The following is a 12,638-nucleotide window of genomic DNA, read 5'->3' as shown; positions in this document are numbered from 1 at the left end:
GAATAGGTTAAATTTTCATATTTTCATAAAATTAATATAATAATATATTTCATCAAAATAATTTATAAACAATTTTACTCATGAAATATTTTTAATAGATTGAATACTAAAATCAAGTATAATTTTTAAAATTACAAAAATACCCTTATTTTATTTTTAATAATATTTCATTTGTTATTTTAAACTAAAGTAGTAATATAAAGGCTTTACAAATCAATTTCTTTAAATAAACAAATATTATTTATCATTTTATAGTTTGATATATGTATATATATTTTTTCATAAAATTAATATAAAAATATATTTCATCAAAATAATTTATAAACAATTTTACTCATGAAATACTTTTTACATCTATTGAATACTAGAATCAAGTATAATTTTTAAAATTACAAAAATACTCTTATTTTATTTTTAATAATATTTAATTTGTTATTTTAAACTAAAAGAATGATATAAAAGCTTTACAAATCAATTTCCTTAAATAAACAAATATTATTTATCATTTTATAGTTTGATATATGTATATTTGTTTTTATATTATAAGATTCAAAAATAAAATAAGTCATTAACTAAAAAATTATTGGTTTAAGATTTTTTTTTTAAAATATAATAATAATTTTGAAGTGTTTCACATTCCTGGGTATCTGAAAACCACTTGTCAGATAGGTTTCACTTGAACCTAGAATCAGGAAAAGTTAAAACTCCTGGAGTACACATTCCTAGGTTAGAAAAACTTAAACCCAGTACCAAACATGGGAAAGTGTTCAGATTCCAATTCTCGTGTCCAGATTCCTACATACCAAACGGCTATTAACCTTTACAAATAAATGTGCATATAGCCTACAAACGCCTTCAATCCAAAGATGTTAGTAGGCTACTAACCCCTTTGACTAAAACATACATAACAATTAATATCATTTATGTGCCTTGCTAGACCACCTTCGTACAAATTAACTAAGAAAATAAAATATACAATCAAACTCATGTTTTCAAATTTATAAATCATCCAAAATCAAACATCAAACAACATCAATTGATACATGAAAAACCCAAAATTTAGAAATGAAACATGCTCACACTCCATTGGTTTATTTGACCTAAAGTTCAAACTCCATCTGTTGTACAATATATTTTGAAATCCTTTGAGGTCATTGTTGTCATAATTGTATTTGGAATGATTTTTTTTCTTCAGTTTTTATATATATTTATATATAATAGACAAATTTTATTAATTTGGTCAATCCAACAATGTACATAACATATGGAATTACTTTACAAAACTAATTTAAATGACCAACTTAAGTATAACAAGTCGTTTACAATGTTTTCCATAAAAAAATATATCAACTTCAATAATGGCTAAAGACCTAAAATCAATCAAAAAATAAAATTATGAACACCAACGTATTATCTCGTTGAATGATCGTTAAACAATGAATCAATGAAACATGGGACAAACTCCACATTCAGATCTGAAAGAAATCTAATAAAAAAACTATCTAAACTAAACATATGGAGAGATTCTCGTTGCCTTAGAAAACAGTGACCCTCAGAGATGTTGCTCCTTGATCATATTTCTTATCAAATAATAATAATAATAATAATAATAAATAGAAACGTAGACCATTAATTTTTTTTTGGCTAACTTCTATAAATCCAATTATTGTGTCCCTAAAAAACAATTAAGCAACCCCACCTGTGTAAAACCTTTGGTACAACAGCTAGTCTTAGACTTGTGTGGTTTGGTACAACATCAAATGCATATATTATACTCAAAAGCACCATCTAAGAATGCTAACAAGTAATGACGATACCTTTATTATTTTCTTCTCGTCATCGTTGTGAAAAGAAACAAAATATTATTGCTTGAAAATCATAAAAACAAAAACCAAAACTACCACACTGGAAAGTCAACCACACTTTCTAAATACTGATAATAGATATGAAAACAAAGCTACTAAAAAGTTGGTAAGGATGATAATGAAGCCATAGAGAACCCATACAATAAAAGTGCACACCAAGTCATAATAACAAGGCATGTCAACAACTAACATAATTTGTATAAACTATAATTGAACAGACGTAGCTTATATTTTTTTGATCTTGTGAGATTTATGATTCTTTTAACAAGGGAAAATATTTGCAAAGAAAGACAAGTATTGCTTGCTTGATTGTACCTAAAGGTTGAATATGAAAACATGAAAATGACACCATAGAATTGTGACATTGGAAGAACTATTTCAAATGGCATAGAATGAAGATTAAAGACCTTGGCCTCTTTCTTCCAAATAAAGTCATTTGTCTAAACAGGAAAAAGGAAGAAAAGAGAGGACAACAAAAAGGAAACACTCGTATTTTGTTCCCTCCATGCCTAAATTATATTTGATATAATTGTACCCTGAACATGCTTTAATGATTATCCACTATCCAGTGACCCTGAACAGATATATTGTCCAATAAAACAAGATATATATATAGGTAAAGTAGACATCTTGATGACCATATATTGAAACACACCCTATGATCCCAAATACAAAAAAGTACAGAGGTTCTGATTCTATGCACGATCCCAAAAAAAATGACATTCAATTCCATATGCAACTCACTTTTCTTGTCTATCACGCAAAAAGCATAAAACCAATAAGACCATGGAAAACCACCAACACCACAAGTTACATGCAAATTTACTAATATTAAAAGTTTATGATTCAATATGATGCAACTAGGAAAGCCCAATATACAAAGCACCTAGTAGACAAGCTTTATGAAAATGAAGAGGGCAAATGACTGGGAGAAGCTGTTCTTCTTAATCTTCATTTTCTCTATAGATCCTGCAAACGATCGAAGTGATTCAAATTTGAACCCTCAGTCAGTGAGGGGTTTGATATTGAACCTGTAGAGAAGTCTTTTCTTTTTTGAGGTTGGATTGTCAATTGTCAGCAATATCTTGCCCAGTTCCTCAACTCTGAAGCTGTTATGTACCACTGGTTCATCACTTGGGGCCATCTTTCTCGACTTGTGTATGATAATTGTGTATCCATCTTGAGTGTTGGGCACAAACTCAGCTCCATAGCCCACTTCCCATCCCACAACACGCAACTCCCATACAATGACACATTTCTGCAATCCAAAAATTCCCATTATATGCTTACCAGACATTAAGCAAAAACGTTTCTAATTACAACTGGCAGTTTGATTTCAAAATTAAGTGATAGGCAGATAGAGGATGGCATTCTCATTTCACCATTAGAAACAGTTGTGTGTGTGTGTGGAGGGGGGGGGGGGGGGGGGCTTGGTCACAAAAATTGTTCCAAGGAGAACGAGTCACCCCAATTGTCCATCCCAGTAATAAAAATTTGGCAATTACATAGCACTAAATGAATATAAACTTCACAACAGGAAAAGATAATGAGTTAAGAAATGGCAGACCTCATATATTATAATCTCCACAGTTTGCTTAGTTCCTGGTTTGACAAATACTTCGGTGACTGGGTCAGAAATGCTAAATTCTGGGTTGCAATCACAGAAATCCACACTTAATCCACCATATTGAATCGGTACTTGCTCGGGAGAAATGTATCTGTATTGATCGGAATTTGAAACTTAAAATTAGCAATAAAAAAAAGGACAGATTAAAAAACCAAACTAAGAAATACACATTACTGAAATGAATACATAAATTTATTAACCAATAAGTTATAACAATAAAATTATCTACTAACTTGAAAAGGGTATCAGGGGATTTCGCAGGGCCTGAAAAAACAAACTTGCTTTTGGTTCTTTGGGTCAGGAATGGGCTGATCATAGTGTAGAAGGCTAGGTACCACCAAGGAACACTGATGAATACCTTTAAAACCAAGACAAGGACCAGAAACGCAAGTACAAAAATGTTATTTTAGACCATTGAAAACAATTATAAGAACCAGTAAGTGAGAGCTGAAAAACAGAAGACAGTGAAGGAACCTGTTTAGCAACAAACTCAGGATAATTGTCCTGAAGCAACTGGAGAGCTTGCTTTGTGGCGAGTCGAAGTTCTGACTTTCCGGGCCCCGGAGAGTTTTTGAGATCATTAATCTGAAAGATGGTACAAATACCACCAGGAGTAAAATCAAGCTTCCTAATACTCTTCTCCAAGAACTGAATCCTATACCGAAGAAATTTTGTGCGTTTCTCCTGATCCGAAAATGTCTTTTGATATAAATCCTTGTTTTGAAACTCCCCAAAAACGTTGTAACATACAGGGTGACCATCTCTATCAGTTCCATGCATGAATACCACCTTATCTAAATCATCACCAAGATCCTCATTCAAAAGCACTTCTATCCCGAATTCCTTTCTCCAACGAACCGTATTCCGAAACATAACAAAAGCGTCCTTCACTTTAAAGTCCCTAGCCCTCAGAAACTTGAGAAGAATCACATCAGTCCTATCGTCCTTCAAAAGAGGAACACCCCAAATAGAAAGCTCTTCCGCAGAAGTTTCAACTTTTGGAGCTTTTTCTTCTACTTTTTTGGTTTCCGCTTCTGGATTCTCTTGAGTTTTGGGATCGGAGGTGGGTTTAGAAGCATAATCAGCAGGAGCTACTTGCCCAGTAGTGAATACATTGGAATCCACAGCCTCTTGGATAAGCTGCTTCAGCTCCTGAAGAGCCTTCCTCTCAGAATCTGAGAGATCGGCTACTTTGTTACTCTCTTCTTTAAACGAAATCAAAGATTTAGGAATCTTCGGCTCCCGCTCACCTGATGAAGGCTTCGATTTCTCAGAATCATTAGCAAAAAACTCTTCCAGTTTCCCTTTCGCTTCAGACTCCTCAGCAGGCGCCGCCGCCGCCGCAACTAATGGCTCTTCTTTCACAACTACCACAGTCGGCGTCACTTCAGCTTCAACTGAAGAATGTTCTGCTTTCTGGGTCGCAAGCGCAATCGGCACCGACTCTGTAGTCGCCAGTTTCGGTGGTGGGTCTTCCTTCTCAACCACCACCGGAGCAGGACCCGACGCCGGTGGCTCTTCCTTATGAGTCTCAATAGGAGATTCGGAGAGTTCCACAGCCGGAGAATATGATACGGGGGGCGGCGGCGGCGGCGGAGGATCTTCGGTTTCAGTCAGTGGTAGAAGAAGGGGCTCTGAAGATGAAGGTGGGGTGACAGGAGGAGCAGCGGGAGGAGTGTCATCGGCCATGGAGAGAGAGAGAAAGAAAAGTGTAGAATAGGTAGAGTTTAGGGGCACAGGTGAAGGAGTTGGTCGTGCTCGTGCGCGAGTGAGTTGGCTTTGGGAGGAGGCAGATGAAGACAAATCGGTTTAACTAAGGAGCTGTCTCTGTATGTGTGCTTGTCTGGCGTTAAAGCATGCTCACCGCGGACTGAAGTGGTACTAAGTGAAAATTCTGGAATCCTATGCTCCCCAAATGCTTATTCTTTTCTTTTCTTTTCTTTTCTTTTCTTTTTTTCCTTTTTTTTCTTACAGTGATTTTATTTCTTTCCCTGATTCTGTGCTATCCAATTGTTGTGCCCACTTATTATCATACTTAGCTAAGCGAAATTTTAATAAGGAAAAATTAAACAATCAATTACATTTTATAAAATATTTATAATTTTAAAAATGTACTTTTTATTTATACAAATACTAAATATTACCAGCACTCTGCTCATGTTCCTCCATCTCTACTTTCTCCACTACTCTAGAAATGTCATTCTTCCATTGATACATTACTCCAAAAGGGTTTTGGTGTCACGGCCTCACCTCACGGTGTCGATCAATGGCGTTAAACGAAGTTGGTGATATGCTATTGGCAATGATGTTAATAGATCAATGACGCCAATTTAGCAATTTATTTATAAAAGAAAAAGTAAAAAAAAAATAGAAAATAGTCCAATTTACATATATATGTAATCATATATTAATTTAGATTTATCTATATCTATATTAATTTCTTTATAATAGTGGTCAAATCCAAATTATTTTAATATACTAGTTAGCGCCAGTGACACTAATATTAGACTTCTAGCGTTAGTATACTAACGATGTCAAATGGGACACCAAAAGTGTCATCCATTTTGGCGTCATTAGAATTATTGATGTCGTTTAATTTTGGTATTAGTATTTTATTGATGTCAAATGATACAATTTTGTCTATGATATAGTGTTTAGAGTTTTATTTTTACATATATTTCTTGTTTTTTTCTTCTTTTTTTGTACTTTTATCTAGAAAGTAAATAAAATGGCAAGGCATGTTTAAAAAATAAGTGATGATATATGTACATAAAATATACTTTAAATCTTTACATACACCATAAAAAACATGCAATATTAGGGTATGTATAAATTTATATTATTTAAAAATATATAAAACAATAAGCTAACAAAAAGAATGTGTTTGTCAATGTTGCTTATGCTGCTAATTTTAATTTGATAAGTTGATATATAAATTATTTTACAATAACTATAAACGTGTATTTTCTGTTAACAAAACTTTAGCAGAAATGAAAAAGAAAATCAGGTTTAAGGTGCAAGATAATAAGCTTTAAAGTAAAAATAGTATAAAAAATAGAGGAAGAACAATTGTATTCCTTATCTTGTGCCCAAATTTGTAGCCCTTTCAAAGCAATGATTCTTCTCTATTTTAGAGGGATGCAGTTTTCTTTCTCTGACAATGATGATTCACTTCTTTATTTTAGGAAGAGACAAAAAAATCACAGTGGGAAACCGTATAGACTAACACAGTTATACCCATTTTTGATTGATTAAGACTAGCAATTTCTTGATAATTTTTTTGGAAAAACCTTATGATTTTTAAGAGCTAGAGAAAGAGGTTAGAGATAGAGTTAAAAAGTGTGATCACAATTTTACACACAGTTATACTCAATTTTGATTGATTAAGGGCCAGTTTGGTACAGCTGTGCTGTGGGAAAAAGCAGCTGTAGCTGTGCTGTGAAAAAAAGCTGCTGAGTGTTTGGTAAATTATAACTTTAGAAATACTGTGAGTTGGAAAAGTTGTATATAAGTGTTTGGTAAATTAGATTATTAGATAACTGTTAAATACAGAATGACCAAAATAGGTATCATATGTATTTAACTATTTTTGTTTGAATAAATTTATACATATTAACATATTTATAGTTATTTTTTATTTTATTAAAAATAATAATGATTTTTTATAATATTTAATTCTTTTAATATATACGTATAATAAAATGATTAATTAAATTTTAAAAAATAAAAAATCAACATAAATATTGTCTATTTTTAAATTATTATAAATTTTGATCATAACAAATAATTTAAATTTAGTCAATTTGATACGACAAAATACAAAACTTAAATAATATGGATTATCTCATTAAACTTGCAGCAATCAGATCTCTAGTATTGTCCATTTCATTTAAATTTGAAGCTCTAGCTGTCTTATCTTCATCTTCAATATTAGTTTGATCTTCTACACAATAATATGGATTATCTCTAATTTTCTCAAAATGTCGATCACATTTTGCATGCCTTCGAATGTAATTATGCAAGGTCATTGATGCAATCACTATTTTCACTTGCTTCTGATATGGATAACTAGGCATATCTCTTAATATTTTCCATCTTTTCTTCCATACTCCAAAAGTTCTTTCAATAACACTTCGAAGAGAAGAATGTGCCTGGTTGAATACCTCTTTATAACCAGTAGGTTTGCTACCTCATTGAAATTGTGGTAGATGGTATCTTTGGCCTTTATATGGTCCTAAAAAACCTGTAATTTGTGGGTATCCCGCATCCACTAAATAATATTTTCCTGTCAAATAAAATATAAAAATATAATTACAAAATTATAAAGACTTTAATATTTTATAAATGTGTTTAGATGACAACCTTGGGGAGGTTTTGGAAAATTTGAAGTTGAATCACGTAAAGCTGTATAGAAAATTCTTGTATCATGAGCAGAACCTTCCCACCCAGCATATGCATATATAAATTGCATATCAAAATTACATATTGCCATGACATTCTGAGTTGGTATCCCTTTTTTACCAACAAATGGTACTTGATCTTCAGGTGGAATTACAGCATTCACATGTACACCGTCTATTGCGCCAATACAGTTCTAGAAAAAAAATACAAGATTATAAAAATATACTCTAGTTAGAAAAAAAATTATTAAAAAATTGTATAATTTTAAAGTATGACTTACCTTAAAATGAGGCATATATCTAGAATCTTTCAATATCTCTTCAGGAACATCTTTAAATTTTGGGTCTGGTGGTTTTAATACATCTACACTCATATGACATAAAACATCTAAAACCTTGTTGAAATATCGACTAACTGTCTCGCCTGAGTGTTGGAATCGCTCTTGTGTTAATCGGTTTCCAGCACCGTGACCTAATGTAAATAAAAACATGCCTAATATCTCAAGAGCACACATTCTCTCTGAACCCTTAAATCCATAATTAGCTTCCAATTCATCGCATAATTTAATGAAAACATCTTTCTCCATCCTAAACATGCTATAACATCTACTTTCATTTCCTTTTAATATTTCCATCAACCACATATGACCAGTTTGAGAAGAATTCATACAAGGTGTCTTTTCAATATATGTTGTATAATAATGTTGAACAAAGTATGTAGCTATAGACGCCGATTGTAACTCAATCTCCTCATCCGTGTCTGCCATTATTTCTAATTTAAAATAAACCTGTGTATATTAAAGAGTATATAAAATACATGCCAAATAGCCATAAAGTCTTCATAACAAATGCAAGTGAAAAACATAATAAAGCATATTTATATTAAATAGTGACAACACCAAGTCTTGAGAGCAATTTAAAAAAAAAGTCTGTAAAGAAATAACATAATAAACATATACTAACGTCATAACACAAAGTTTAGAAAATAAATACTACTACTACTATAAGTCATAGTATTATAATTATCCCAGAGTATGCTCATTCTTGAGCCAAGTAAGCATCAACTCAGGTTCTTCCAATGAAGCAAACATCTCTCTCTTCTCTTTCATGATAAACAAGCGAGTTGCAAATAAATACAAGCTGCTCCCTTTCTCAATTCCAGGCAAAGAATTTAAAATTTTCATAACTTCGGTAATACTATTCTCCTTTCTAGCTGTTTCAATATTTCTACTCCTTGTCTCCACAGCATCAGCAAGGCGACAAATTTGTTCAAATATCATTAAAGGCCCTGTCTTCTTCATTTTTCCTTTTCCATGTTTCATTGGTTTATTTTGTTTCTCAAGTGGCTCGGCTAATCTCTTGTTATTTTTCTCTCTAAGAAATCTATCAGTATTAGGCATCTCTAGATCATCGTCACTACTCTCAAGTTGTTCATGTAAGGTTTCAATATTGTTAAAAGGTTTTTCAGACTCAGATGGAATTATTCCAGATGAAGGTGTCCAAGCATACTCTCCTGTAGCAACAGTGTTCATGAAAATCCTATGTAATTTTTCCTCTACCTCTGGTTCAATTCCCCGAATGCGAAACTTTGCAGCATCGGGATGACTCTACAAAAAAAATTTGTTAATTAAATGTAACATTTATGAAAAAAAAAAAGTCTTTTAGTTTCATATAAATATTTAACAAGATTATAATGTACCTGTAATTTACTATTCCACCAATCTTCAGTTGCATCAATTGTATTCTTTTTTATATTCCATCCTAAGCCAGTTTCTTTTCCCTTGAGTTGCTTCCAAAGCTTCCATTCATTTTTTAATCCATCCCACTTATTTTTCAATTGTGGTCTAGTGTAATCTCTTCCAGTTGCTTTCTTCATATTTGTAATCAAGTTTACATATCCAACTTTATCTAAATAAGTAGTAGGACGATGCCCATCATCAACCTCTTTGATACAGAAGTCTAAGAAAAAATTCAAACTCTCTGAATTGCATATTACTTTACTTCTTGGTACGTCACTCTTGGTGCAAATATTATTTTCATTTTCCATCTAATAAAAGTGAAATGATAAGTATAAAAAAAATACAAAAGTAAAATGATGTATCCATATACGCAACAACTCTTATCAATCACTACCATCTATGTAAAACTAAATAATTCAACTAAAGTTCAACATATCCAACTTCAAGACTATTCTTAAAGAATCCCTTGGGAGAAGATAAAACACACACATATGTACATTCATATACATGTAAAAAGGTTACTATAAATCAACTTTTGAAGTGAGAAAATTAAGTAAAAATAAAAGAACTAAAAAGATATTTTTGTTATGTATATGGCAACCATAAATGATTCATCTTTGAATGTAAAAATTGTATCTTTAATGTCCACTTCTCGGCTGAGAGAGCAGACAACCATAAATGAAATTATTTTAATTATAGATATTGTTAGACAAAATATATCTCCTTTATATTGTTTATTTCACTCAAAACAAAAAGATAGAAATCTAATCTAGTTTTTGTATTAAAAAAGCATATCTATACTTTCATGGTAATTCTTATTCTTTATTATTAAAGTTTATTTAGCAAAAAGATTAAAAAAAAAAAAAAAAGGGTTGTGTACTCTTTCTCTGTGTCGTACTCTATTGGCACCCATCACTTTGTATTTTTCTTGGTCAATCACAAAGGCTCCTTTTTCAGTCAGTGTTGAATATTCAACTCTACATATGACTTTAATTCTCTCAGTGTTGAATATAACTCTATATACGACTTTAATTCTCTCTCTCTCTCCTCTGCGTCCTACTCTATATATCCATTAGAAACAAAAAAAATCTCTCTCCTCTGCGTCGTACTCTATATATCCATTAGAAACAAAATAAACCAAATGCACTCTATATATCCATTAGAAACAAAAAAGGAAATGCATCAAAATAAACCATTAAACAAGTCCAACCCATATATATATATACACACACAAATATACTGGTATGAAGAAGATCGAATAACCCAGTATCACAGAAACAATAATCAAACCACTGTACAAATATATATATATATATATAAAATGCCCTTTAATAAATCTGTGTTTAATATAGCATTAAAAAAAAAATTAGAGAAATACCTTGACTTGATTGTGCTGGAGTTTTTAACAGAGAAGTGTAGTCCATGAGGAAGAAGGAAGAAGAAATGGTGAGGCAAGGTGAAGAAGATTTAACGATTGAAAAAGAAGACCTAATAATTCTAATTTAAATGAGGGTATTTTGGTCCAAAAAAAATATCATTAAACCACAATTTCAGCTTCCCGTATAAGCTAAAATCTCAAAGTTGGTGTGGGCCAACTTTGATAAAAAGCTATAATTTTAACCTAAATTCCTAATAAAGCTATTTTTTTTATTTTACCAAACACTTTTTAGTCAATAGCTTTTTTAAAAAGTGCTTTGGGCTTTTCAAAAAGCCATTCCAAACGGGGCCTAAGACTAACAAATTTTTGGAAAAAATTTATGATTTTTAAGAGCTGGAGAGAGAGGTTAGAGATAGAGTTGAAAAGTGTGATCACGATTTTACAACTCTAAAAGGCCCATTTTATAGTGTAGATATTGTCATTAAATCTAACCAATAGGATTAAAGCTTTTAAACACATCATTTTAGAGCCAAAAAATATAATTTAAACGCATGTCCACGTTCTTGGAATAGGTTTCAAGCCTTGTGGCGACATGTCACCACCTGGGTTGTGACATGTCGCCTTCCCACTGCCTAGTGTGCCCAAAATCACTTTTAATTATCTCCAAATGATTCCAAATTTTTAGGGTAAGCTTATATACCACATTGTATTACTTTGGACCTATAAACTTTAATTATTAATACCTACAACAAAAACTCATATTTATGTCTTTGCTCGGCTAAAATAAAACTACATTAAAAAAGTAAGATAAAAAGCTCGAAAGCATCCGAGCTTAGAATTGTCTCAGCCCCAGGGGTCTTAATTAATTACAAACCAAAAAAGGCCTTAGCCCTATTAAATTAAGAAAGTAAAAAGATTTAAGCAACACCGCCTTCGGAGTCCACTTCATCGACTGACTCCTTGTTTATGCTTGCATCCTAAGTAGTTGTTTGAGTAGCTTCTTCAGCGGCTAGCTGTGCTATCAACTTCTCCAGGAAAGCCTTTTGTTTACTCCCTAAGAAGGATAAGTCAATGTTCGAGTTCATAAACCATATCCTATACATAGCGAGCTTGGTGGATGAGTCTTTTTCCTACTTTAAACTCCTCAAGCGTGCGAGGTTTTTCCTCCACCATAAACTGGAACCTCATCTTCTTTTCTCCTTGAGCTAAGTATTGTGTTTTTTGAAGGCGGTCAACACTACTACAAAAATGACTTTTTAGGACTAGCATTGCGAGTCCTAAACAATTTTTTAGGACTCGCGGGGCGCGAGTCCTCTATTTGAGAGCCTTAAAAACTGAGGTTTTTTAGGACTCGCAACGCAAGTCTTAAAAAATCGGTTTGAGTGCCTTTAAGTAATTTTGCGAGTCCTAAAAGATCTTGCTGAGTGCCTTTAAATTAAGTTTTGAGGACTCACTTTGCATGCCCTTAAAAGTAAAATTTAAAAAAAAAATACAGCTACAATTTTCATTTTGATTTAAAAATATATATATATCTATTTGAGAGTCCAAAATGTATTATATATGTTAGATTTCTAAATTTTCCAAAAGAAAATACAACAAAATAATTTTGTATTAATTACTCAAAAAAAA

General features: G+C 32.0%; 3 protein-coding genes across 3 annotated transcripts; all 3 read right to left on the bottom strand.

Moving 5' to 3' along the window:
* Positions 1 to 2,476: 2,476 nt before the first annotated feature.
* Positions 2,477 to 5,430, bottom strand: LOC133807174 (patellin-3). The gene is made up of 4 exons (XM_062245345.1): positions 3,967 to 5,430; positions 3,726 to 3,850; positions 3,433 to 3,583; positions 2,477 to 3,123 (listed from the first exon to the last, which is right to left on the bottom strand). The coding sequence occupies exons 1-4, from the start codon at positions 5,179 to 5,181 to the stop codon at positions 2,869 to 2,871; spliced, it is 1,746 nt and encodes a 581-aa protein (XP_062101329.1). The 5' UTR covers positions 5,182 to 5,430; the 3' UTR covers positions 2,477 to 2,868.
* Positions 5,431 to 7,331: 1,901 nt separating this feature from the next.
* Positions 7,332 to 8,659, bottom strand: LOC133805828 (uncharacterized). Its single transcript, XM_062243979.1, has 3 exons — positions 8,174 to 8,659; positions 7,855 to 8,086; positions 7,332 to 7,657 (listed from the first exon to the last, which is right to left on the bottom strand). The coding sequence occupies exons 1-3, from the start codon at positions 8,657 to 8,659 to the stop codon at positions 7,332 to 7,334; spliced, it is 1,044 nt and encodes a 347-aa protein (XP_062099963.1).
* A 255-nt stretch (positions 8,660 to 8,914) lies between these two features.
* On the bottom strand, positions 8,915 to 9,939 carry LOC133805827 (L10-interacting MYB domain-containing protein-like). The gene is made up of 2 exons (XM_062243978.1): positions 9,592 to 9,939; positions 8,915 to 9,499 (listed from the first exon to the last, which is right to left on the bottom strand). The coding sequence occupies exons 1-2, from the start codon at positions 9,937 to 9,939 to the stop codon at positions 8,915 to 8,917; spliced, it is 933 nt and encodes a 310-aa protein (XP_062099962.1).
* Between the last annotated feature and the right edge of the window lie 2,699 nt (positions 9,940 to 12,638).

The sequence above is a fragment of the Humulus lupulus genome, chromosome X (genome assembly GCF_963169125.1).
Source record: "Humulus lupulus chromosome X, drHumLupu1.1, whole genome shotgun sequence".
NCBI lineage: Eukaryota > Viridiplantae > Streptophyta > Magnoliopsida > Rosales > Cannabaceae > Humulus > Humulus lupulus.
Note: the sequence above shows the minus strand (reverse complement) of the source record. Positions and strands in the feature narration are given on the sequence as shown.